The sequence below is a fragment of the Durio zibethinus genome, chromosome 22 (assembly GCF_047325235.1).
Source record: "Durio zibethinus cultivar Kanyao isolate XHJ-2024 chromosome 22, ASM4732523v1, whole genome shotgun sequence".
Lineage (NCBI taxonomy): Eukaryota > Viridiplantae > Streptophyta > Magnoliopsida > Malvales > Malvaceae > Durio > Durio zibethinus.
In genome coordinates, this window is record NC_143183.1 from 3,720,313 (window position 1) to 3,746,125 (window position 25,813).

The window sequence follows — 25,813 nt, forward strand, 5'->3', positions numbered from 1 at the left end:
ATATTATTATTACTGTTTTCATTATGAGATATCTAAATATTTTATAAAAAAATAAATAAATTAAAATACTATAGTAATAATAAACAACCCCTCAATTTTCTGCGTGGAAGGTGCGCTGTCTTTTTTATTCTCTTCTTTCTTCTTCCCTCTCTAACCCCCGAAAATAAAGAGAGAACCAAAAAAAAATTCGAGGAAAAAAAAAAAAACTCGAATCAAACCAAAGCGAAGGTAAGTTTTTTTTTTTTTTTTTTGCCCCCTCTCTCATTCTCATTACCCAAACGCCAATTTTTTGCATCAATTTCTTGGGAGAGAGAACTCTTCACGGTTTTCTTTTTCTTTTTTTTTGTTTTTCTCTTCAAAATTTCTCTCTAACAGCGACGATCAGTTTTATTAAATAAAAAAGGAAAAAAATTATCTTTGCTGTCAGATCTGCGGTTTCAATTTCGATTCAATCAGGTTAAGTTTTTGTTCATCTTTGTTTGTTTTCGCTCTCTCTTTCTCTCTCGTTCAGATCTGATTCATTATTTTATTTTTAAATTTGGAGTTTCCATTGGATTTCTCATTTTGTAGATCTAATTTTTATTTATCTAAATTTAGCTCAATTTCACCTTATTTTGATTGATTTTTCATTTTTTAATTAATATTTGTTCTAAAAAGTTCCTCTTTTTTATTGATTACATTTATATTTACTTATCAATTCATATTCTTTGCAAAGATTCTTAACTGTACGATTTGAAGATCTAAGGGATCTGTCAAAAGTATTACTCAAAATTATAGAAATTTTGATCCCATTTAGCTTCTTTTATTAATAAATTAAATCCTTTTCTGTTTATGCGAAATTTAATTTCACTATATTGCCTGTAAATGATCTTGAATTTTTTCCTTTTGAATTCTTTGACTTTTCTTTGTAATGTTTTGAATTAATATGTTCAGATGCATTTAATTTTATTCCTTTGTGGTGCCTGAAAATGGTTCTAGATCTAATCTTTCTTCCTTTTTTTTATTTTTTCCCTCTTTTATGTGACAGGGCTGCTTCATTTTGAACGCAGGCAACGATGAAGAAGGCCATTGGTCAAACCGTTAGAGACCTGTAAGTGTATTATTAGATACTAATTCCATTATCATGATAACATCGTTGAATTTGTTTCCGATATTTAATAGTTCAAAGCAATAGCTTGGTAGCAAAATTTTCTATAAAAGATGATTATTGCAAGTTTGGTCATCTTTTAATCAATTTGTTTTATTCCTGCATATTGGTATTTGCTATAACCAGTGGCTAAATGATTTTTTCTTCTTTGTTCTTGCAGTAAGAGAGAGGTTAATAAAAAAGTTCTTAAAGTTCCTAGTATAGAACAAAAGGTAAGAATATTTTAGAAAGTTCGCTGTCCATTTGAGTAAGTAAAAGTCAATTGTTGCATAATTGTAAGTATCTATGGTCAGTAGCGACTAGTAGAATCATGTTTGCCGTTGGCATGGGGATTTAATAAACTATCTAGATGTTGTTTTAGTGGATATGATATGTGAGATATTATACTATGAATGTGATTCTGACTTTGATCTGCATTTTAGTTGCAAAATGGTGAGGGCTTGTATTGTTTGTTGAAATGCTATTGTGATTCTATAATGTTACATATTCTAGTGATGGGATAGAAATAGAGAGGCTGACAGAGGAAGAAAAAGCAATACTTAGGGATTCTGAGTTTTTTGGAAGTTGAAAGTATGGGATGATGAAAGGAATTGGGCATATGCACATTTGTGAAGGGAGTTAATTTTTGGTAAGTTTGAAAGGTTAATGCTGTTTGTCTGCATTATGGAGTGGTGACAATGAGGGAGAAAATGCTCTTGTTTTTGGAAAAAAGAAACTGGAGAGAAAGAGTGTGTGAACTAAATTAGAGTTAGTGAAGTCTTCGGATTAGTAGCTTTATGGATATTTATATTATATGAGGGTTGGTTTCCTACCTGTCTAAGGCCTACCTATGACACATCTTAACCAAGCACTATAAGAATGGGGTCGGAGTAATAAAATAGGAAAAGTGGTTAATTTGGTTTGGAAGAAGAGCCTACTAATCTCAGCTGTTGAGCATCTTGTGGCTGCATGTTACAGCCTAGTTTGAGCCTTTGAGCGAATGTTTGGGAGCTCTTAATGGAAGGGTACTAAAAGGATTGATTCCTACATTTGCTGAAGGATCTTTATTTTTCCATGCAAATGTCTTCTCAAGTTTGATTAAGTGCCTCTGATGCTAGTAGAGCTGATTCTTGATTGAATATATTGGTTCCAAACTACTTTCTTCTTACTTTTTTTTTTCTTTTGTCAGGGGAAGGGATTGCCCTTAAAAGTATTTAATTTTAATAGACATAGTATTCTTGAACAACAATCTCTATGCAACAAAGTAACAAATTTACTTGTAATACTTTAAACATTTATTTATCTGCTTGAAATAATATTCTTTTTTCCTTTTGTCTTTCAGGTTCTTGATGCCACTAGCAATGAGCCCTGGGGCCCTCATGGATCACTTCTTGCAGATATTGCAATGGCTACAAGAAACTAGTAAGCTTGAGAGAAATTATGTATGATTCTCATTACATATTTGTTACATGGAAATTCATTTTTTAAATATTCATGCAGTCATGAGTATCAGATGATCATGGCTGTAATCTGGAAACGTATAAATGATACTGGAAAGAATTGGCGCCATGTCTACAAGGTCAGCAAAGATTAGTTGCATTCAATATCTATTTGTTATCTGCGACTTAAAAAAGTGCCCGTCTAAAAATTCCATTTAACTGTTAAAATTTATCCTTTAACTAAATCTCCATCTTCACTTTTGCAATGGCCAGTGTGTTCTGACATAGTACATATTTTGTGTACTATTTTTCGCTTTGCATTCTCTGTATATATTTATTTTTCCTCAATTTCCGCCTTACATTAAAATATAGCAATGTACTAAGGTATTTCATTTATTGAGCTTCAGGCTCTGACTGTTTTGGAGTACCTTGTTGCACATGGATCGGAACGTGTCATAGATGACATAAGAGAACATGCGTATCAAATATCGGTAATTCTGTAATTGCTGTTTCTTGATTCTATATGACAACTTTGCATGCAGTGTGATGATGCAATCTGCAGCTTAGTGTATTTAAATTTTTTGGTCTAATTAAATATTTCTTCTTATGTTACAGGCTTTGTCTGATTTTCAGTACATTGATTCCAGTGGAAGGGACCAGGGTAACAATGTCCGAAAAAAATCTCAGAGCCTTGTGGTCCTAGTAAATGATAAAGAAAGAATAATTGAAGTAAGACAAAAGGCTGCGGCTAACAGGGACAAGTGAGAAAAAATGCCTTTATGTTCTGATCTCCTTGCTGTGTTCAACCATTCTCCCAAATAAGTGTTTCTATCACCAGCATTGACAAAATTGATGCTTATTATGATTCTATGCTGTTTCAACATCACATGTACACGTGCATTTGTACTTTGAACATGATAGTTATGTGTGTTTCAACATGACAAGTACATGCGTGCAAGAGCTTGCACATATACACATGCACTTTCTCTTGCCCTTGGACTTATGATCACATTTTTGTTTTTGTTGTCAAATAGATAGCTTTTTCCATTGCTCTGGTAGGAAAATTCCTGTTGTCATGTAGTATATGTTGTTCAGATAGCAGTTCGGAGATAATCCATGTTTAGTGCATGTTATTTTCCTTTTAAGGCATCTTTAATATGTCCTTGGAAATTGACCTGAGATTGATTAAAATGGTTTTGTCTCCTAAGGTGCAGATGTATTTTCACCATTCTTGCCATTAATAGGGGTCATGTGGGATTTTTCTTGATCATCCTTTCACCATTGGACATCAAATTCTTTCTCTTTCCTGCCTAATCTAGTGTCTTATCAAAGATTTATGTCTACTTGGCATCTTTCTGAGATGTAGTGTGGTGGATTATCTGTGTCTTCCACTTATAAATATGAATCTATCTTCTGCAGCTGTGTTCCTATATCTCTATTCTGATGGATAATATTGCTAAAATATGGTATTAAACTTTATATAGATGATAACTTCTGATGACATCTCTTGCTCATGATCATTGGGATCTGTATGATTTAGTTTTCTTGTTCCTTTGGCAATATGTTATAAATTTTACCTCGGAATTTCGTTTTAGATATGAGAATATAAATGAATTGAAATGTAGAATTCTTCCATAACGTAGAACCGTTTGTTCTACAGGTTTCGAAACACATCAACGGGTGGAATGTATAGGCCAGGTTCAGGGGGATATGGTGACAGATATGATTATGATCGTTACGGAAGCAGGGATGATGATCCAAATGGTTATGGAAGAGATCGGGAATATGGCTATAGAGATGATGATCGTTATGGCAGAGATTATGAAGACCGCTACAGCAGAGACGGTTACAGGGATGATGACTATGGAGGTAGAAGTAGAAGCGTTGATGATTATCAATATGGCACAAGAAGTAGGAGCTCTGATAGAGACCGTGCTTTTGATGAGGATGGTGATCCATCTCGGTATGCATTTATTTACTTTTGAGACCTTTATATTGCTATGTTCTTTTAAAGAAACATATTAATATTGTTGATTCAATTATTTTAATCTTGTCTCAATTTTTTGTTGAAGTAACTTTTTTTTTCTTCTTTTTGGATATCATGAAAGACATTACAAAATGGAAGGTGTGAATATTAACAATTTCTTTTTCACTAGATCAGGATTCTTAAATGGTGCATTTACTTAGTAATTTTCCATGGAATTTTTCTATTACCATGAGCTTTTGTGTGTCATTTCACTGTGTAACATGTCCAGATTTAGTAGCTGTTATGATGCTCCTCTTTGAAATTTAAAATATGGTGCTCATACTATGTTTGACATGGAGAATGTAATTCGCATGATCATCTTCTCTGCAGGGGCAACGGTGCTAGAGCTGATGATCATTCTCAGGATGGAAGGTAGCCCTGAGTGGATGCATTCTCAACTTCTCTTAGTTGATCAATTTTTTATTAGACAATGATTATTGCTTTCTTGTTTCTAAAATTTTCTGAAAACCTTGTTCTTTTTGTGCAGGCAGCTTGAGCGGAAGTTTTCTGAGCAAAATATTGGTGCTCCTCCTAGTTATGAAGAAGCAGCAAGTGAAACTCGGAGTCCTGTCCATTTGGAAAGGTATTGCTTTATACCTTAAATTTTCAGAGGTGTGTTGCTTGCAATTGTGCTTTTCTAGTTGGTGCATACTGAAAAACTCTTTGATGTAGGGATGGAGAAACTTCAGTAGCAGCTGCTCCCAGGTCTTCTTCTCCTCCCGCTAGCAATTATCCTAACCGAGCAACCTCTGATTTTGGTAATTCAGCATCTCCACCAAATCAAAAAGTGGAGGCTTTTGATGAATTTGATCCACGTGGTTCAGTTTCAGGCACGAAATTCCTTTATAAATTCCATGGTTTCTACGTTCCAATTTTATTACATGGATGATCATAGTTGTCTTTCATGAGGAATCTGGTGCCCTTACTGCTAATCCAATATGAACATTAGTTGATTTTCTGGTCTTTTGACTTGAACAATCACCCTGCAAAGTGTAAATTTCTGAGTCGTCCAAGTATTAAGTTTGATATGCTCTGTTTCTTCACTTTCCATATCACTATTATTTATTTATTTTAATGTGGTAGGTTTTACTGTATTTTTCTATCTATTAAGTGTATATTTCTTGCAGGAGGGTTAATCATTCATATGTTGATGTTAATTTTTGGAAGATAAACTTTTGCAGTTGGTTTTATAGTAGTGACAATTTTAAATTAAAACATAAAAGACTGTTTTGGCGACTTCTTGTTTTCAATTTTGACTCTTCTTTGCTCAATTCCAATGAAATTACTGGTTGGATTTTCATGTGATTGTCTGTAATAAAACTCCTAGTCTTGAGGAACTTAGATGGGATTCTTGTTGATGCTGTTGTGTTTATCCCCCATAACTGGAACTTATTTTTCATCTTTTGCTCATCTATTACAGCTGCCCCTCCTACTGTTCCTGCTGCTACACCTGTCCCTGCTAATGCTGTACCCACTGCTTCGACCAATGCTGAAATGGACTTACTTGGTGCTCTGTCTGATTCATTGGCCATTGTGCCAACTACACCTGAAACCCCTGCTACTGAGGTTGATGCCCATGCAAACTCTGGTGCTATACCCACCTTTGCTGCTAATCATTCAGCATCTAACTTCGGAAATCAGGTAGACATGATTCATTTAATCGTGGGACTTGTTAAAGTCCATTTTCCTTGGTTCATATACAAGGATTTCATTGCACCTGTCTACAATATGCCTATTGACGGCACCATGAATTTGGATAAGCTGTTCGATTATTGCCTTAAGTGTTGTCATTTGTTTTAAGTATCTTTCTTTGAATCAGCATGCAAAAGAGAACGGATGGTTAAAAATGAAGCAGTTTTGCAGAATCATTGAGATCATTTTTATATGTACTGTATAAAGGGTAACATAAAAGGTTTTACGGTGAATTTAAAAAAATTTAAAGGTGTAATTTTGTTAAGCATTATATCACTAACCGGTTATGAATATAACAAACTGCAAGATTTTGCTTTAGTTCCTCCTCTTTCCTATCTCTTCCCCTTATTCAGACCTCTGAACTTTGTTTTTGTTCTTTGATTTCGGTGGACTTCACTGTTCTTTCTTTAAATAATTTGTTGTCATAATTCTATTGTTATGGGATAAGTTTAGTTTTTTTCTTGATACAGGGTTTTGATGATCCTTTTGGTGACGGTCCTTTTAAAGCTTTCCCTTCAACTGATGCTGCCCCAGCTCAGCAACAAATTTCTACTTCCATGCCTACTTTCCAGCCTACAATGAACCAAAATGCAGAAGTTACTCAGCCACCTTCTGCAAAGTCCGAGACAATCACAGACTTAAACTTTGGGGACTCATTCTCTGCCAATGCTTACTCTGTACCCAGTTTCTCCAGCATTCAACCACCATCAACAAACTCACAGTTTTTGCCTCAAGAACTGTCAACGCCAAATCAGGAAAGTGATATATTGGCGGATATTCTTCCACCTTCTGGACCTGTGGATGGTGTGGCTTCACATGCAGCCTTCTCATCACCAACCAGCCAATCTACACCACCAGTAGCTACTTATGGCCAAACAGCACAGCCAGGTAGCTATGCTCAACAAGCACAGTTAGGTGCTAATATGTACAGCCAACCCACACAGCCAAGTGCTAATCCATATGGCCAACCTGCACGGCCAAGTGCTAACCCGTATGGCCAGCCTGGACAGCCAACTGCTAACCCATATGGCCAACCTGGACAGCCGAGTGTTAATCCTTATAGCCAACCAAGTGCTAATTCCTATGACCAATCCACACAGCCAAATGCCAATCCATATGGCCAAACTGCACAGCTAAATGCTAATCCATATGCCCAACCCACTCAACCAAGTTCGAATAATACATACGGTAATTTTAATCCACAGACTGTGTCTATGGCCCCTCAGATTCCGGGGTCTGCTGCACAGAACAGCAATGGGAGCTTCATCTCGCAGATAGGTTCGAATGCTCCTGTCAGTTCGCACGTGGCTGCTCAACCTCAAAGTCCTGCTGGACAAGCTGCCCAGTTTAACTCTGGAAACTTCCTTTCACAGCAGGGTTCTGTTGTGCCAGTTACTTCTCAGAGTGCCCATCAAACCACAAATGCACTAGGTGCACAAAATAACAATGATATGCTAGGTGGCTTATTTTCACCAGGATCAAAAACTTCAATGGTACCACAGACAGCTACACCCTCGTCAACAGGAGCACTGGCCATCGTTCCACAACCGTCAAAGGATAAATTTGAGCCTAAGTCAGCAGTTTGGGCTGATACATTGAGCAGAGGACTGGTCAATTTGAATATATCTGGACGTAAGTACTCACTGTTCCTTGGTATAAAATGTCACATGAATTATGTCCCTTCACAAGAACTAACTTTATTTTATTTTCTGTATGCAGCTAAAATAAACCCATTGGCCGATATTGGAATCGACTTTGATGCTATTAATCGCAAGGAAAAGAGGATGGAAAGGCCTGCCCCAACTGCAGTAACATCTACTGTCACCATGGGTAAAGCTATGGGATCTGGGTCTGGGATTGGTCGTGTTGGTGCTAGCGCTCTCAGACCTCCAGCAAATCCTATGGTGGGTATGGGTATGGGTATGGGAATGGGCATGGGGATGGGGATGGGAATGGGAATAGGTGGTGGTCCTGTTGGAGGTATGGCCATGGGGGGCTATGGTGGTATGAATCAACAACCTATGGGCATGGGAATGGGGATGAACAACATGGGCATAAATGCGGGCATGGGGATGAATGTGGGAATGGGGCAAAGACCCCACATGCAACCACAAACTGGAATGCCTGGTAGTTATAACCCTATGATGGGTTCCGGTGGCTATTCTCAACAGCCATATGGTGGCGGTTATCGATGAGAACAACTTACCTTCCTAGACGAGCGAGGAAGTTACATACATGCTTGTGATAAGAGAGTAAAAGAGATTGGAATTGCTAAGCCTAGGAGTTGCTGTTGAATCCCTGAGTCGAAGCTGTAATTTTGTAGTCACAATTCTCTTGGCAGTGGCCTGATGTGATCCATTCATTTCTATTATTTCTTATTCTCGCTTAAGCTATTGCACTGTTTGGGCCACGAGTTGTTTGGTTCATTGCTGGTTTGAGCTATTTGTGAAATTGTGTAGCAGTGCGAACAACCTTTCGCAGGTTGTATTTTTCCCTTTCCTCTATATAATATATATTTTTCGCCTGCCGAGTATTTGTAGTATGTTTGGTCACACTATGGAATAATAAATCTAATCATTCATTTTTCCGTCATTTTTCCTGGCTCGTGCATATTATATTTTATTTCATGTCAAACATGAATAAAATATCAAATTATACTGTTATGATCATGTTGTCAAACATTATGCTTCATCGTTGCCATTCAAGAATTAAGAGTATAAATGATAAATTAATATTCGTAAATTATTCAAATTCGATTCGAATAAAATTTGAATTCGATTTGAATATTATCGAATCAAGTTTAAGATCAAATAATTTTATTTATTGATCGAGTTAAATTTGAATATTTTTATATTCAGCTTGAATAGTTTGTGAGCTTAATCAAATTTTTATATTTTAATATATTTTAATTGATAAAATATCTCGAACTTAAGTTCGAATTAGAACACAAATAATCAAACTTGTGTCGAATATAATAATTGAGCTTATTTTTTCATAATCTAATCGAACGAATTCGAATAGTTCGATTTCTATTTCGAGTCGACTTCGAATTGAAAAAATAAAATTCAATTAAATTCAAACTGAATTTTGAACCTCGAATTTATAGTGATATTTTTAATACTATATTAACTCAAATTCAATCAATTACTCCTATAAAAAATCACCTGCGTCATTACGTGTGATTCTCATTACATATTTGTTATGATACGTTTACACGTTTCCAGATTACAGCCATGATCATACGAATAATAACAGCTTGAGAGAATTTATGTATGATTCTCATTACATATTTGTTAGATGGAAATTCATTTTTTAAATATTCCACCTGCGCCATCGTTGCCATGCAGGACAGGAATTCCCATGAAAAGAAGTGGAGTATGTGCACTAGATTTTTGCCAAATGGAACAATATGATTAGGAGGGCAAAACCTAGATTTGTCCAAATTTTCTAGTATCAGGCTGAACAGGGGAAGCAGAATTGTCCAAAATGCAAAAGCAGATTTTGTAAGACTCCATGAGAGGAGAATCAAATGTTGTCATAACTTCCATGCCTTATTTTTTATGTTATAAGTAAAATATGGTTTGATCAGTTTGTATTGTTCGACATGTTCTTGGACAGTAAATGAGTTCTGCAGCCTGGTTCTAACAAAGGAATGTCCGAAGAAACTCGATCAAACTTCAGGACTCTAATGAAGCCTTAACCCGGGCTTGTGTCTGCAACCTTCATGATCACATCTGCAATTCTCTGATATAACCAAAAACTACCTGTGAAAGAAGAAGCTTAAGTGTCAACAGCAAATAAGCCATGTTAGTACAGCCAGGGTATCCATTAAAATTCGACAAAGCTATTGAACAAAGCTTCTTAAAGCTTCAAATCATTTTGCAAACATTGCAGTGTTTTTTCAGCCATATTTATCTAGAATTCAGAGCTTGCAGTACTTAAATTTCAGTACAACCCTTTCTCTTACTTGAAATATAAGTCAAGAATGCAAGAGTCCTTCACCATAAGTTCTCAGAAGTCTTTTTGACTTCTCATTATACTGAAAATTTGGATATGTTTGATTCAAATATTAAAATCTGGTTTTAATATACAAAACATTTCAAGAAAAATGACAAGTCAATTTGAGACAAAAAATATAAGATTTTGAGTCGATTGCAGATTCGGGAATATGAAACTAGGACATTCATTTTGGGGTTAGAGATCTGAAACTCATGCAGATCTCTAATATTTGCATTCTCTAGACTGCACCTGCAGGCAGCAGATCAACCAAAGAATGGAGAAAGGTTCTGTTAAGAAGTAATACTCTCTAATTAAGGGCTAAAAAGCATTAGAGCATCTTAGAACTGAAAGTTCTCTTCTAATCAAAGCTTAAAGGTACCTTCGACTTTAGACTCTTGAAAGCTCCATTACATTGGAATCATTCAAGAAATACTTGAATCCTGTCACCCATTGTATCATTAAAATCCAACAACAGCTTCCCGCCTACTTCCTCAGCAGCGTCGTCCAACAATGCCTTGATGTTTACACCCCCCAAAGCTGTGAAGAAAAAAGATCAAACTCTTTATGATAATATTTTCAAGAATTCTGAAAAGATAGTCGTTGTGCATGAGTTTGAAAAACAAAAATATACCCGGAACAATATTTGTGACTCCTTCCAAAAACCCAGCCTGTGGAAAAAGAGAAAAGGTAAAAAGAAAAAGACATTAATCGTTTCCATAAGAAGACACTGATATATTTTAATTAGATGCAAAGATGAGCACCAGATATGAAATGTTCTAAAACTGATCATGGAAAAGGTCTATTTCTAATATGAAACACAAAAACCTCCACCATAAAAAGAAAGAGTATAGACTACCATATACTATTTGCCTGGAATTCAGACTTACCTGTATGCAAACATATTGGCAAATGCAAATAAATTGGCATCAAACAATATGTCCTTCTAAACAATCAGAAGATATTGGAAATATGCTTTGAAGATCCTTACAACAGATGAAACTGGTAATGACAGCGGTATTGACAGCAGCTTTAAGTGACAAATAGAACTTTTTTAGCATATTCATAAAAATCATTACATTATCTAAAGCTATAAATGTGCATTAAGTTCACAGATTGAACAGTATTTCCTTCATTTGTTCAGTAAAAGATCCAACTGTAACATTCTAATCAATTAAACACAGTGCATTTCAGGATTCTTTCAATAATCAAATTATTTAAATGATAGAAGAGTAACTTTGTAATGTATTATGATTCACTAAAGAGTTCAAGCCAACTAAACACCGCACCAAACTATCAAACCCTTATCACATATTAAACACCCCAAATGATCTTTGACATAATAAAGAAGCACTTACTGTCAGAAAGTATGATCATGGCAGGGACATGTTCATTAACATAAAGATAAGCTACTAATTAACATGGTATCTTACAGCAATTCTAACATGGTAACATGTTCAAGGCAGAAGACTTACAGGAATTCTAACATCAAGTTTCTCAAATCCATCTCTTCCAGTAATCTTGATTCTCAACGCCCGAGACCATATCCCAGAAAAAGGATCCCTTGAACTATCTGCACCATAGTTATTGTATACATCAGGAGTTATCACCTCGACAACTGGATCTTGAGGACTTTGACCTCTTTGTTCAGAGTCATCTTGAACCCTTTGTATACTGTATGTATTACTGCTCACTGACACATAAACCATGTTTATAGGATTAGGAAGACAAGGCACACAACAATATTACATTATTCTCAAATACAATTATGGGAAGGTAGAACAAGTAGCGAAGTCTATGTCTGTTTTTTTTTTTTTTTTTTTTAATTTATAACAAACAAAAGCACAAGTCCAGAATGAAAGTTTTTAGGTTATAGAACCCATTGTGGTCATGGCAAATTTAGCTCAATTATGTACAAAATACCTAACAAGTTCACATGAAAGATGGAAGAGACTGAAGCATGATGGACATTTTGCTCAAGAAAGAAGTTTGTGTTTCAGTTTAGACTTTAGAGTACTAAATCTCACCACCTCTGTCTGAATATAGCTGATAGGGTCTGGTAGCATATCTTTTTTCTTCCTCATAGTAATTATTGAAACCGAGGATTTCCTTGATTTCTTCAAAAGATGGCATGCTTCCAGGAGGTGGAATACGACCTCCTTTGAGGGCAATCAGTGAATCCTGCAAATTTGTAGAGAATACCTCTGAGCAGGAACACCATATTAACAATTGAATTGTGAAAGATTGAAGTGTCACTAAATATCCCATATTGTGGACATCACAAAACTAGACCTTATAACTTTCTAGGCTTGTGGTAGTGGTTATATTCAGACAAGTACTCAAAATCATATACTGAAGCAGTATGTAAATGCCACAAATAGTCATATCTTTTTCATAAGAAAATGTAAAAGTTTCACATTTATGCCCATCAAGAAAGGACCGAAAAGGCATACTGAATTAAGTTTCATGGGTACTGTCTCCCCTAACCCTTTCTCATAAGCAAGGCACTTAAGAACTGAAAATGAACTTTAGCATGTGTTATTAGATTGTCAAAATTTATCTGACCCTTTGAAAACACCATCAAATTGAGTTTTGAAGTTAAATAGTCATCTTGTTTTCCCCTTTTTCTGATTAAGAAAATAAATATCTCCCTCTGGTCTATCACTGGTCTTCCATCTATCTAAAAAGGCTTCTCTTAGACTTTTTAGTGGTATTAAGCAAAAGTACACAAATTTATTTGGCATCAGCGTGATAATTCAAATTACTTTCTTCTTTCAACCTTTTGCTTTACCTTTGTCACCAATATTTCTTTTGAATTTTTATGAATGAAGATTTAGCATCCTTAGAATGAAATCATGTTGCAGCTGAAAAGATATTAAGGCTAACTAAAACTAACATATGTTAATTCAACCCATCCCAGGTTTTCAGAGCAACATAGATACAGATATAAACTAGCAATCATAGACCCAAGATAAAAATTATCAAACTACCACAGCAATATGTCAAATCTTGCACACAGAATGCATCACAATGCATACTTGTTTAAGCTGAGGACACAATACATTACAATTAATATCAGAAGAAACTAAGCATATCTTCTGTTTAATCAAAGTTCCCCACGAAAGTGCTCAGTTGTAAAATAGAATAAGAGCTAGATCATGTTATAAAACTGCTTGTATTCCTTCATTATCAGTGCAATGGAAAGAATCATACCATAGAATTTTGTTTCTTTTGGTAGTTAAACAGAATGCATCATGTCAGACGTGTCAAAAGTATAAAGAAGAATAACGGATGCAAGACTACAGATATTGCACAAGATTAAGTAAGCTTTCATACGCATCATGCAAAGATAAGATACGTTACCTGCATTGCTCGGATAGATACCCCAATCAAGGAAAGTGGATATGCCACAAGTTTATATCCAATTTCTTCAAGTTCAAGGGGATTGAATATTGGTGTTTTCCCCCCACCTTCAAGCATATTAGCCTACACAGGACCGTAAAAGCTACATCAGTCATAGATCATGACTGAGAATTATCTGGGAAGGAAGGAGAGTACAAGCACATGTCACAGCAAATTTGGGAATTAGAATAAAGATGAACAAATTCTCATACAGGAGGCCCGATGCTGGTGATACCCCAGAAGTACATGTTTGGAAGCCTATCAAGATGTCTAAATTTTCAAACAATGAAGCAACAAGAGAAAGCTGCTAGCCTACTGCTGAATAAAGATAACATTCTTCAGCATTCTGTTTATCATGCAATAAACAGTGTGTGTGATTTTGAAAGAGGGGTGAGAGGTGCAACGGTCAGGCAATATAGTGTAAAAGATGCTTATCATTTGGTATTATAATCAAAAGAACATACCATACCATTTTTGGAACTAATGGAGAAACTTCACAGAAGGCTTTCATCTCTTCTTTAGAAGCTAGTGCATCTATAAAAAGGACATCTGCTCCAGCATCAGCAAAAGCCCTTGATCTCCAAAGTGACTCCTCTAAAGACATTGCTTGACGAGAATCTGTTCGTGCCACAATAACAATGTCAGAACCACTCTCTTTGCGAGCATCAACTGCAGCTTTAATTCTCATCACAGCTTCCTCTCTGGACACCACCATCCTGCCTTTTGTATGACCACAAGCTTTTGGAGACACCTAGCAACGAAATTTTATAAAAACGAGTGCCTCAAAATGGAACAAGAATAAATAAGCAATTCAAAGACTATTAAACTAAACCGGAAGGCAGAATGTAAAAGAAACTGCTTAGAGTAACATAAACATTGTTTACTGCCTTGCAATGCTGGTGTTCTGCCAATAAAGTCACTTCTCATGAAAGTGACTAGTTTCCCATTCACTATATTACAAGCCTTTAGTAATCTTTTCAAAGTGTATATTTTATATTGTGAGGTTCTGTTAATTTATTCTCAAAGTTTAAGTTTAATTCTTGGGTTTATGTTACAGGAAACCTATAAGTTTACTACTGGCTTCGACTTGCAAATTCAAAATTAACTTATTGCTGACAAGTAATACAATTTATTTCTTCAAATCCTACTTTCTACATATCAACGGCTAGCCTTAGCAGCAGAAAATAACAAAAATTTCAAACACTCAGATGGGACCTTCTCCAATGCTATTCCTAAAACCCAGCACAGTGCTTAACCAGTTCACATGTACGGACCATAACAAATATACCAAAAGATTCCTAAGATGAAGCTAATATGTTACTCTACACGCTAAGAACCCATCCATCTAAGATTTAGAAACCATTAGTATGAGTCCTGACAAAATTAATCCAAAAACAGGAGCTACAAAGTTGGTAAAACTCCTAAGAAAAGGACAGAGAGAACAGTTAGGGGAGAAAGGACAAAGAAAAAGATGAAGACTGATCCAAATCATTTACCAGCAACAAAATTATTTGAAAAAATAAAAATTTTTCTACCGAACATGAACCTGATCTTCAAGAATGATCCCTGCAAAGCCTGCTCTTATATATCCTTTCACAGTTCTCTTGACATTCATTGCATTTCCATATCCATTATCACCATCCCCAATGACAGGAATTGACACAGCCTGGGTGATTTGTAGCCCCTGATCCACCATTTCACCATACGAAATAAATCCCGTGTCTGGTAATCCCAGGCGAGCGGCAGAAATGGAAAATCCTAATGATGGCAGCAAAAGAGGTTAATGAACATATCATCTTGAAATAGTTAAGCAACGGGATAGAGAAAACCTTTTAGAAAAATACATTTGTGTAACAACACACATTCATATTTTGATACTGGAAATGCATCGAACATATATACAGGATAATTCAAAGAAACAAAACAATGGTGTTGTACAAATGAAACCAACATGTGGGAAGAACAAAAGGACCAAACTGCAGTAATTACTAGTTTAACATAAAACCCTATGAATTCGTATATTATCCTCAAAATAAGTACAATGGAACTAATATCTGGCTTCTCGAAATAAAAGGAAACAAAAGAAAAGTAAACAGAAATGCCTTAGATAAAGAAACAATCAGCGTTAATCAAATGAGCAGTTCGCACTAAAAAATTGCAAATTCACATAGCGGTGTTCTAGTTTGAATAAAAAAATGCAATCCATCATCCGGAAAATTAAAATAAAACAGCTAGCACAAAAAACTCCCATTTTAAAGAACCAGATTAATCATCAAAACTCAAGTAGTTATCCATCATACAAACAAAGACAAAGACTTGGGATTATCAAATCAATGCAAAAACTGCAAAAACCACCAAAATAGAAGAAACCCAACACAAAATCCAGCAGTTTAATGATCAATAAACAGAAAAGATTGGGCTTTTTTTATCCAGAAACTCCAACTCAAGAAAACCCACATTTTGGAATTCTCAAATCAATGAAAAGATTGGAAAAGAAACAAAGAAATAAAGCAGAGTACCACTGGTGAAACAATACTGAAAGCCAGCTCTTTCAACAAGCTTAGCACTGAGACCATCGAAACAAGCAGGGCCTTGGTGAACCCCGGGCAATTCCAGAATCTGTCTAAGTGCCTTTGCAGGTGAATTCCTCTCTCCTAAAGAAGCTGATATAGCTTGGATCCGCTTAGAAGCCGCGAAGAAAGTGAAGAGAGTGTTGGGCTTTGGTTTTCTTGTTTGGGTATTGATGGGAGATATAAAGGAGCCATTTTTGAAATTTGGAAGTGGAAAAGAGTGAGCTTGTGAGAAAGGGTGGTTGAAAAAAGAGAGAGCTTGGTCTCTGCTAGCTACTACTGCTGATGACGGGTTCATGCTTGAAGCTCAGTTTCCCTCCCTCTTTGCGTCTCTTGGTCACCCTTTACTTTGATGTTCGATGATGAAAAGGCAGTTTATTGTCAAGAATTTTTCTTTGGCAAAATTTGATCAATGAAAGAGAAAAAAATAAACAAAATTTTAAAAGGCAAGAGAACAAACAAAGAGAGAAGAATAGGGCTTTTGAGTTTTGTCTTGTTAGTTTTTGTAACCAAGAAAAAAAAAATCCACTTCTTTTGTTTCTTTTTTTTTAAACATAGTATCCAAAGAAGATCAAAGTCTGAATTTAATCATTATGCTATTTAAATTTGTAAGATTTTTATTATTGATTTTTATTTTAATAAATTTTTAGTCTCTTATTTTATTAAAATGAAATTTAAAAATAATTGATAACAGTGTTAAATACTTATAATTAAATTCAATTACGTGAATTTTTTAGGATATAAACTTGAAATTTTTTTATCATGTGGCATATATTAGTAAAGAAAAATTTTCGTTTTTAATAAAAAAATAATAAAAAATGTTTTTTTATTTTTTAAAAATGTAAAAATTGTGTTTTTAGAATTTAAAAAATATTAATTTTTATTTAATTAATATAAAATATTATTTCTTTTAAAGCTATTTGATTCATGTAGCCATAAAATTAATGCACCTCAAATGCCAGGTAACCACTAAAACCCCATTTCATCCAAATTAAAGCTAAATCTTAATATTGTTATCAATTTTTCTTAAATTTACTTTCAATAAAGCTCATTAAAATAAAATTGGAATAGAGGGATTAAAACAGTAAAACTAACTTGTTAGAAGAGCTAAACCCAGAGTTTTAAATTTACATAATGCTAGCACTACCTCATCTTTGTTTTTTTTTTCCCAACTTTTAAATCCAATAATTGTAAACCCTAAACCCTTTTCTTTAATTATTTTTATTTATTACATCAAATTGGTTTGGGGATTTTTTGTATCTCACAATTGAAAACTATAAAGTAATGAAAGCTTTGTTGGAGATATGGTACAATAAATATATCATTGGATTTAGAAGAGCTTTAATATGGGTTTTATTGGTTTCCTTCCTACCAAAAATTTCAGAGCCAAACTTGCCAATCTTCACGGTGGAGAAAAAGTGGGGAGCTTTGATTCAGTATAAAAAAAGGGGTAAAAAAGCTGGAAAATCAAAGGAGGTAAGGGACTAGGGATGGCCTATCAGATCAAAAAATGAAGGATAGGTGACGACAGATTGGGAAGTGTTCCTGTTTCTGAAGCATCTGTTGTAGTTCAAGCTAATGCATATACACGCTAAAAGCGGGTAAATATTCAAGCCTTTCAAAAGCAGCCATTCCAGTTAAATCATGGACATTTCTGTACCAAAGAAGGAACGGGGAATCCAATAAAAGAATCAGTTGACACCTGTGAAACTCCCAACTAGATTTGCAGAACCCAATCTAGCTACAAGGGTGTAAAATGTGCTAATGAAATATAAATATGATCTCTGGTGACAAGTGCTCTGTGATTATTAACAATCTCATCCAGCAATTGAGTAGGAAAGTTGACAACATGTTGCAACAATTACCTTCTTAATACCAGGTCCAACGATTTCCTCAGAAGGAATTCATGAAGGGCAATGAATTGAGTCATCAGAATCATATTCGGAAAATAAATCATAACCTGACTCTACTTCAGAATCAAGACCATTGCCACCAGCTTTATGACCACGAACGATCTTTGATGAGTCCTCCACATCTACATAGGCAGTTTTCTTGTACAAGCCCCTGCTTCTGTCCAAAAATCCTTTTCTCATCAAGCTTCCAAATCTTTCCCTGACATCAACAAGGGGGTGACTCTGAATAAGTCGTTGACAATCATAGGCTTCCCTGAGAACAACAGTTTGAGTAGCAGATATCTTGGAAATATAAAAGATGCCAGGATGGCGCTCAAACACCTTAGTAAACTTCTGAGGTAGTGACAACGGTTTGCGTAGATTACTCACATTCTGACGTTGAGTTTTCTTCTGTATGGTAAGGTGAAGAAGCTCATGAAAGACACCCACGATTCTCTTCTCTGAAACATCAGTACGTGGATCCAAATGAGAGACATCAGCATAAGGTGAAGTATATGGTAGTTTCTGCCATTCTTTCAACCATTCCATACACTTTCTCTTCAATCCAAAACCCCTTGTAAATCCTATTGGGAAGGCTAAACAGTTATTTTTCAAATCTTCTTCTGTTTGCATCACAGCATTCTTCTCTAATTGGGAGACAGCAAGTGTATCATCCCATGATAAAAGTTTTAAGCCAATGCGATCATCAGCTAGGCGAACCAAACAAAATAAATCAGGGTAATGTGGAATCAAGGAATCAGCATAATTATAAGGCAATCCCAAATCCCATTTCAGCTGATCAACAGTTTGTAAAGGAAGGGTTCTATCCTTGGTAAGCATCAGCAATTTGCGGAGCCTGTCAAGCAAATCCATCATGCCCTCCCGGATAACACCAAGTTTATCATGGTAAAGATTTAAGGCTTCAGGGGTCATCTCAAAGCAAGGAACACGAGTGCCAGCGCTATCAAACACATAAGATTCATCAAAAATGGTAGGGTATCTCCTGATAAATGTGGATAGCTTAAGATCATGGGGCAGACCAAGTTGGCCGCGATGCCGGGACAATTGGTAAATGGGGAGACAACAATTTGGAGCAGAGGAAAGGATGGAAACAAGATTGCAGGCTGCTCTTAGATCTCTTTCACCAACAACAACAGCATCTAAGGTTTTATCTTTAACCCATTTCAACTTAACATTAACTAGACTGAAACTCTGCTGGTAGCTAAATCCCTTCCTCAATCCACACGAAAAACCAAAGACTTTAGCTTTTCCACACAAAAACCAATAACCCATTTCCTTATGGTAATAGAAAAATGATATATATCAGTAGTAACATGCTCCCAAAGTTGACCAATTAGAACAGCCTTAGCAACATCTATAGAGACAAAGAAAAATACCCAGATTAAGATTTTTGCTAATTCTGCACAAACTGCTTTGTAAAGTAAATAAACAAGAGTAAAAAACAAAAAAAAAAAAAAGCTAATTCCAGGTGAGACAATTTATCGAACATATAATGTGCAAGAATGCCACCATATGAAAATTTCGTAATCCTTCCTTTGGCCACAACAAAAAAAAAAATGCTTACATGAATGAGGCTGAGCTGAAAATTTTAATTTTCCGGGGAAATGGTTGAGCTGAATCAACTTGTTATTCTTTTTATGGCCTTTTTCTTTTCCTCCTTAGAGGGGTGAATGATTTCCCTGGAAAATTTTCTCGAAATTTTAGTGCTGAAAAAAGAGAAGAACTATGCCGTTACTCAAACGGTTTAGACGTTTAAAAAGGGTAAAGTTCTTTTTTTTTTTTTCAAAAAAGAAAGGAAATTTTGTTTTTAGAAATAGAAAGAAAGGAAAGTTAAATTAAAATGTACGAATTATTATTAACAATAGGTTGATTTAATCTATTAAAATTTATTATTTTTGATGAAAAAATTTTAAATTTAAATTTTATCGATGATTATTTATTAAAATTATCTCAAATAAATAATTTATAAATATTTCTCTTATATTATTAAAAACGATACGTTTTATTTTAATTTTAAAAAAAAAAAAATATATTTATCTCTAAATTTTTTCTTAAAAAAAAAATGTAAGAATTAAATCCATAAAAAATTTAAACTTCACAATTCACAAATAGTATTAATACTAAAATTCATAATTCTTTATGACATAAAAAAATAAAAAATGTGAAACACGTGGTAAATTAATACCTTTGAATTAGAAAATTATACCATCCATATAATAAGAACAAACTCACGTGCAAACGGAGAGAATTCTAGATCTAGCATAAAATGAAGAGGAAAATACTAAACCTAAACCAATTATATATCTTTTTCTTATGAAAAATATACATTTAAAAGGTTTAATATTGCAAAAATATATAAAAAAATAGTTTTCTTTTATTTTTTATCTTTTAATCAAATAAAAATAAAATTTTAAATCATCATTTTCAAAGTTCAAATATTATGATTGAACTAAAAACATAGGCACAAACACAATATGAGTTTAAAAATTTTGTTGAGTAAAAGTAAAAATAAGAGACCAAAGGAATTGGTAAAACTTCAGGTAAAATCTTTCTTTCTTAATTCTATCATTATGCCATGTTTGTTGGAGTAAAAATAATAATTTTAAATTATTTAATTTCACATAGACTATATTTTAAATTTTAGTTAATTTATTTTAAACTTAAATAAATTAATAAAAGTTATACATTTAAAAATAAATTTATTATTTTAAAAATTCATAAATGTAAATGAATCATTTTTAATATTTTTAGAATTCACATTTATATATATAAATAATAAATGATATATATTTTATATATCATGTCTAATATTATGGGAACTATCCAAAATCAAGAGGTAATGATTAAACCCAAACCAATTATGTTCCTTTTTTCTTTTCTTATGGAAAATATAGGCTAATTTTCATTTTCTTTTTTGCATTTAAAAGTTTTAACATTGCAATAATGAAGTAATTTTAATCAATTAATTTTCCTCTTTTTTTAATCAAGTAAAATAAAAATTTAAATCATTACTTCCAAAGTTCAAGTATCATGATTGAACTAAAAACATTGTTTGGCCCAAAAAAAATATCTAAAATCATTGGCACAAACAAAAAATTAGTTTAAATTTTTTTTTAGTAAAATTAAAAATAAAAGACAAGAGATATTGTGCGAATATAAAACATCAAAAATATTTATTGTCATCTTCGAATGAGTAGAACCACAATCGATAAAATAAAAAAAAAATTATAATTAAATAATCAAACACAATTCAATTTCACAAATCCAAGTTCAGATGAATTTATTACATTAATTTAACTTAATATTGAAAAAAAAGAAGAAGCAAATTACAGTAAAAACAAATATGACAAGCATTATTACAAGGAACAAAGCAAGGACTGTACTCAGTTTTCTAGTCCTGAGATTTCCTGCAAATGAAGTGGTAGTTTTCAAGTTTCCAAACCATTAACAGCTCCATCCTGACTTATATCCAGAAGCGATTTGACCACCATAGACCATATGGTGCCATACATGTCCAGTGAACAATATAGTTGCATCCAGACTTCGCACATTCGAGAGCCAAACCTTGACAGGGCTCACCACATCTAATGCAGTCAGGGTAGTAATAAATCTTGTTAACAAAAGTGAGAGGGTGTGGATGATCCTCGTACTTGTAGATACCCCCCAATTTGATAAATGGAAATTCTCCAAGAACACAGTCGATATGAGCAGATTTATCACAAGTTGCACAATGGTAAAACCAATGATTTGGATCTCTTCTTTTCTCACAAATGTCACAATAATAACATTCTGAATAATTATTACTATCATGATTTGTGAGTATAAGAAGATGTTCATCGCATTTGTGTCGAGCCGTAGTTGGTAGTGAAAAACATCCACAATGTAAAGCAAAATTGCACTCCTTGCAACAGAATGCCCCATAAATGTATTCACCACAAGCACTACACCGCACTTCATGCTCTATATAATAAAGGAGAGGATGCTCATGTTTTGGACTTGTTCGAGCACCTGGAGATAGAGCAATCACACATCGAAGGCATGTCTGTCTCCCACATTCATTACATTTATAGGCAAAGCCATTAGATATGAAATCACAATATTCACATCTAAATGCGTCATCTGATATAAGGATGAGAGGTTGCCGACAATGATGATGCCAAACATGCTTCTTCTTAGGTAACTCAGCACAAGCTTTATGAAGAAAGAAATCACATTGTGAACAATAGTAAAATGAATCCAAGATTGGTAACACGCACCCATCACAACTTTTATCACATCCTGTGATTTTGTCACTTAACATCAAGTTATGAATATGCTTGAAATGTTCTATTTTTGTAGCTTCTCCAGCATCGTTCCTCTCAAAAACACAAGTAATAGACTCAATAGATATATCAGGCAAAAGTTCCAAACTTTCACTAGATTTCTCACCTTCATTTTCGAGTGAAACCATAAAATATGAATCTTTGTCCTCTGTCACACAATTCACATGGAATATAATATTGCAATCTGAACAACAGTAATTGCCAAGCTCTGTATTGACCTCTTCATGACAAATTAAGCAATCCAAACTTTTAAAAGCTTCTTCTTCTTCAAGGAAATACGTGTGAAAAAGAAGATGATCATGCCACTTGCTTTTGATGACGCGCGGCAGTGAAGTACATTTTTTGTGGACTATAATGTTGCATGTACAACAAATATAGGCAACATAATTTCCTTTAGTAGCACATGCATCACAAATGAACGGGACTCGTCTTCGAACCAGAGTGAATGGATGTTGATGACTTTTATCTTCAACAATAGACGATGGTGGTACACATTCAACGTGAACAACGAACTCACAAGATAAACAACAATAGGAAAATCCAAATCGTTGGGTTTTTTCTTGGCATATCTTGCAAGAAAGCCGTTCATTACTAAATTGTAGGACAAGAGGATGTTTGCGATGGCACATATCATTCATTTCCAAAGGCAGCTCAGCACATTTCTTATGTAAATTAAATCCACAATCAAGAGAAAAGTAGGTATAATTTTTCAATGGTTGCCAACACGCAAAGCACCTGCTAACATGTTTTAATTTTTCACCGATATCACTTTCAGGGGAAATCGGTGGATCTTCAAGAGCAACATGTTGAAGTTCTTTCAAATTTTTTTCAGCAATATTATATGTAAATAAAGCACATTTGATATGAAAGTCCAATTTGCAAGAGCAATGATAAACGAACCTCTTACATGTTTCGCCACAGAAGGTGCAAACGCACCTTGAATAAGAAGATGGTGGACTTTGCAGAAGAGCAAGAGGATGGTCACGATGAAAAGGGTGACTGATCTCCAAAGGTGCCTCAGCACATTTCTTATGGAGGTAAAACCCACACTTCAAACAGCCAAAACTTGGAGCTGACACCTTCTCCACACACCTCGAACATTCAGCTTTTTCACTTGCATTGCTGATCTGCTCTTCATTCAACAGTACCAGTAGATGTTCATGCCCAAAAGTTAAAGACTCCATAGTATGTCCTTCCTTTCTGTCTCTTCCCAAGTATCAGAGTCCAGAAAAACAAAAATAGCGAAACCCAAAGACCAAAATGAAGGAGAGGCTGGATTTGGAGTTTCAGAGCAAAAGTTTGGATGCAAAAAGATGAAAAGTTAAGAAGGATGCTTACATAGGAATGGAGAAAAATTTATAAATGAGAGGTTTCTGCGCTGCGAGGTAATCTGCTCGTATTCCCTTCTTGCTTTGCTTGGCTTTATAAAGTTTTCTTGTTCTCTCTTCGATCCTTCCATGCTTTTCACTTTATTTTCAATTTTATTATGATATTTATTTTCTTACTATTACAATATCAAATTTTCAATATTATCTCATCAACTTTTCATTAAATCTTTAATAATAATGAGGTTAATTAATTTTTTAAATAAAAAGTAGTAATACTTTTTTTTTAAAGCTAAATTAAAAAAAAAAAAAACCGATACATGAATTACAATGCCAACTCAATTTTAGCTAAAAAAAAACCAATTTTAATTTTTAGAGTTTGATTGTCTTTTTAAAATTTATATCTAAAGTCCAACTCAACTTAGCCTGTCAGGCCTTAAAGGTACGATTCTTTGAAAAAAAAATTAAAATATTAAAAAATTAATTTGTGATGCATGCAACGCATAAATTATTTTATTTATTTAAATATGTGTTTGTATTGCAAAATATATATTTTTCTTACAATTATATCTAAGTTTAAAATTTTATGACAAATATAAAATATAAATATATATTCAATTAACATGTCATAAGAAAATTAAACTTTACTATTATTATTTTGATTAAAATGTTGAAAATAAATGTGCAAAATAAGAGATATTAAATAGGGATAAAAAAGTAAAAAAAAATGAATATAAATATAATATTGATTTTGACATAGCACATATTATTAATTTTAATAGACTTAAATTGATATGTGTTTTTTTAATTTAAAAAGAAACTAATAAACAAGTATTTGAAAATTAAAAAAAAATATCAGAGATACTTGTGATTTTAAATTTAGGGAGAATATATTTGTTTTAATTTTTTTTTGCATATTTATAATAAAAAAATCAGTAATTTAATTAGCTTTTAAATTTAACAATATTTTAAGTAAAAATTAATTATTTGGTTAATGAATGTTTTATCATATTATTATTTTCTTATCTATGTAATGTCAATTTAACCTTACACCAACTACAAGTATTATATGTTATTGTGGACCTATGATCTTATTTAACTTATTAAAGAAATTCTTTTTTATAACATTTAATTTATACATTTAAAAATGATTTAAAGTGAAAGTTGGTTATATATTTATTGTAGATGAAGAAATTATAATAATACATCTCTTTTATGCATGCATTTAGTTTAGTTGACTATTATACAAAAATCAATTAATTTAAAATAAAAAAATATTGAAAACATATATTACAAATATAATAATAAAAATGTAATATTTAAATATTTTGAGGCTTTACATAACACATAAAAATAATAAATAAATAAATGAAATCCAAAATTTCAAAATTATTTTATAACGCATTTATATAGTTTAAATGCAAGATGAAGAATATGTACATGTTTTATATAAAAAAAAAACTCAATTTAATTTTAAATGAGATTTTATTTTTATTTTTATTTTTTTCATTGGAATGATCACAATAATCTTATCTCATTTAAATGAAAATAAAGATTATAAATTATTTAATATAAATAATTTGGATAAATATGATTTTTTAAGATTTGAAATATCTTTTAAATTTAAATAATAAAATTATTTGGTAGTCAACTGCAATTAAAAAACTATCATATGTGTCAATAATATAAATTGTCCACATAAAATTATACATAAACAAACGTTATCAAATTTCAATTATTTTTATATATGATTTATTTATTTTATATTACTACAATATCAAATTTTCAATATTATCCATCAGCTTTCAATTAAACCTTCAGTTTTTTGTAATTTTTATAAATATTCTTAATTAATTATTAAGGAGCAATGTTTTATTAAAATATTTTCAATGATTTCATATGATCTTATGAGTTTAAAATTTAAAAAAATAATAAAGATTTTGAAAAAGAAACTTGAATATGCTAGCATTAATTTTTTTAATTTTTATTATTTAACAAATAT

At 33.2% G+C, this 25,813-nt stretch overlaps 4 protein-coding genes across 18 annotated transcripts; 1 reads left to right on the forward strand and 3 right to left on the reverse strand.

The window, feature by feature from the left end:
- The first annotated feature begins 103 nt into the window (after positions 1-103).
- LOC111307771 (ENTH/VHS family protein) lies at positions 104-8,875 on the forward strand. 9 transcript variants are annotated; one of them, XM_022905969.2, is made up of 15 exons: positions 104-228; positions 376-456; positions 1,028-1,090; positions 1,308-1,359; positions 2,469-2,548; positions 2,627-2,705; positions 2,973-3,056; positions 3,181-3,326; positions 4,226-4,528; positions 4,922-4,963; positions 5,079-5,174; positions 5,264-5,421; positions 6,012-6,232; positions 6,754-7,915; positions 8,003-8,875. In XM_022905969.2, the coding sequence occupies exons 3-15, from the start codon at positions 1,056-1,058 to the stop codon at positions 8,476-8,478; spliced, it is 2,934 nt and encodes a 977-aa protein (XP_022761704.2). In that variant the 5' UTR covers positions 104-228; positions 376-456; positions 1,028-1,055; the 3' UTR covers positions 8,479-8,875. The 9 variants fall into 9 exon arrangements, with proteins under 9 accessions (XP_022761704.2, XP_089607640.1, XP_022761702.2 ...); XM_089751514.1 differs by lacking the exon at positions 4,922-4,963; XM_022905967.2 differs by lacking the exon at positions 376-456.
- An 885-nt stretch (positions 8,876-9,760) lies between these two features.
- LOC111307773 (Phosphoenolpyruvate carboxylase family protein) lies at positions 9,761-16,802 on the reverse strand. Of its 6 annotated transcripts, none has more exons than XM_022905977.2 (9): positions 16,201-16,802; positions 15,228-15,439; positions 14,151-14,432; positions 13,643-13,765; positions 12,307-12,460; positions 11,755-11,972; positions 10,914-10,950; positions 10,662-10,819; positions 9,761-10,047 (listed from the first exon to the last, which is right to left on the reverse strand). In XM_022905977.2, the coding sequence occupies exons 1-8, from the start codon at positions 16,547-16,549 to the stop codon at positions 10,701-10,703; spliced, it is 1,494 nt and encodes a 497-aa protein (XP_022761712.1). In that variant the 5' UTR covers positions 16,550-16,802; the 3' UTR covers positions 9,761-10,047; positions 10,662-10,700. The 6 variants fall into 6 exon arrangements, with proteins under 6 accessions (XP_022761712.1, XP_089607436.1, XP_089607435.1 ...); XM_089751310.1 differs by having other exon boundaries at positions 11,755-11,852; positions 12,310-12,460; positions 16,201-16,776; XM_089751309.1 differs by having other exon boundaries at positions 12,310-12,460; positions 16,201-16,776.
- Positions 16,803-17,902: 1,100 nt separating this feature from the next.
- On the reverse strand, positions 17,903-19,947 carry LOC111307775 (protein WHAT'S THIS FACTOR 9, mitochondrial-like). Of its 2 annotated transcripts, XM_022905983.2 has the most exons (3): positions 19,729-19,947; positions 18,486-19,518; positions 17,903-18,363 (listed from the first exon to the last, which is right to left on the reverse strand). In XM_022905983.2, the coding sequence occupies exons 2-3, from the start codon at positions 19,434-19,436 to the stop codon at positions 18,250-18,252; spliced, it is 1,065 nt and encodes a 354-aa protein (XP_022761718.2). In that variant the 5' UTR covers positions 19,437-19,518; positions 19,729-19,947; the 3' UTR covers positions 17,903-18,249. The 2 variants fall into 2 exon arrangements, with proteins under 2 accessions (XP_022761718.2, XP_022761716.2); XM_022905981.2 differs by having other exon boundaries at positions 17,903-19,518; positions 19,729-19,932.
- A 1,426-nt stretch (positions 19,948-21,373) lies between these two features.
- On the reverse strand, positions 21,374-25,188 carry LOC111307776 (uncharacterized). The gene has a single exon (XM_022905985.2). The coding sequence runs from the start codon at positions 23,668-23,670 to the stop codon at positions 21,628-21,630; it is 2,043 nt and encodes a 680-aa protein (XP_022761720.1). The 5' UTR covers positions 23,671-25,188; the 3' UTR covers positions 21,374-21,627.
- Positions 25,189-25,813: the final 625 nt, after the last annotated feature.

Excerpts from the sequence above, each read along its gene's own strand:
- LOC111307773 (XM_022905977.2), bottom strand. The coding sequence starts at position 16,549 with ATGAACCCGTCATCAGCAGTAGTAGCTAGCAGAGACCAAGCTCTCTCT. Across the intron at positions 15,440-16,200 it reads TCAGTATTGTTTCACCAGTG|GATTTTCCATTTCTGCCGCT; the intron begins GTACTCTGCTTT and ends TGCCATCATTAG. Across the intron at positions 10,820-10,913 it reads AGTCACAAATATTGTTCCGG|CTTTGGGGGGTGTAAACATC; the intron begins GTATATTTTTGT and ends TTTTCTTCACAG.
- LOC111307776 (XM_022905985.2), bottom strand. The coding sequence starts at position 23,670 with ATGGAGTCTTTAACTTTTGGGCATGAACATCTACTGGTACTGTTGAAT.
- LOC111307771 (XM_022905969.2), top strand. The coding sequence starts at position 1,056 with ATGAAGAAGGCCATTGGTCAAACCGTTAGAGACCT. Across the intron at positions 4,964-5,078 it reads GATCATTCTCAGGATGGAAG|GCAGCTTGAGCGGAAGTTTT; the intron begins GTAGCCCTGAGT and ends CTTTTTGTGCAG. Across the intron at positions 7,916-8,002 it reads CAATTTGAATATATCTGGAC|CTAAAATAAACCCATTGGCC; the intron begins GTAAGTACTCAC and ends TTCTGTATGCAG.
- LOC111307775 (XM_022905981.2), bottom strand. The coding sequence starts at position 19,436 with ATGGGTTATTGGTTTTTGTGTGGAAAAGCTAAAGTCTTTGGTTTTTCG.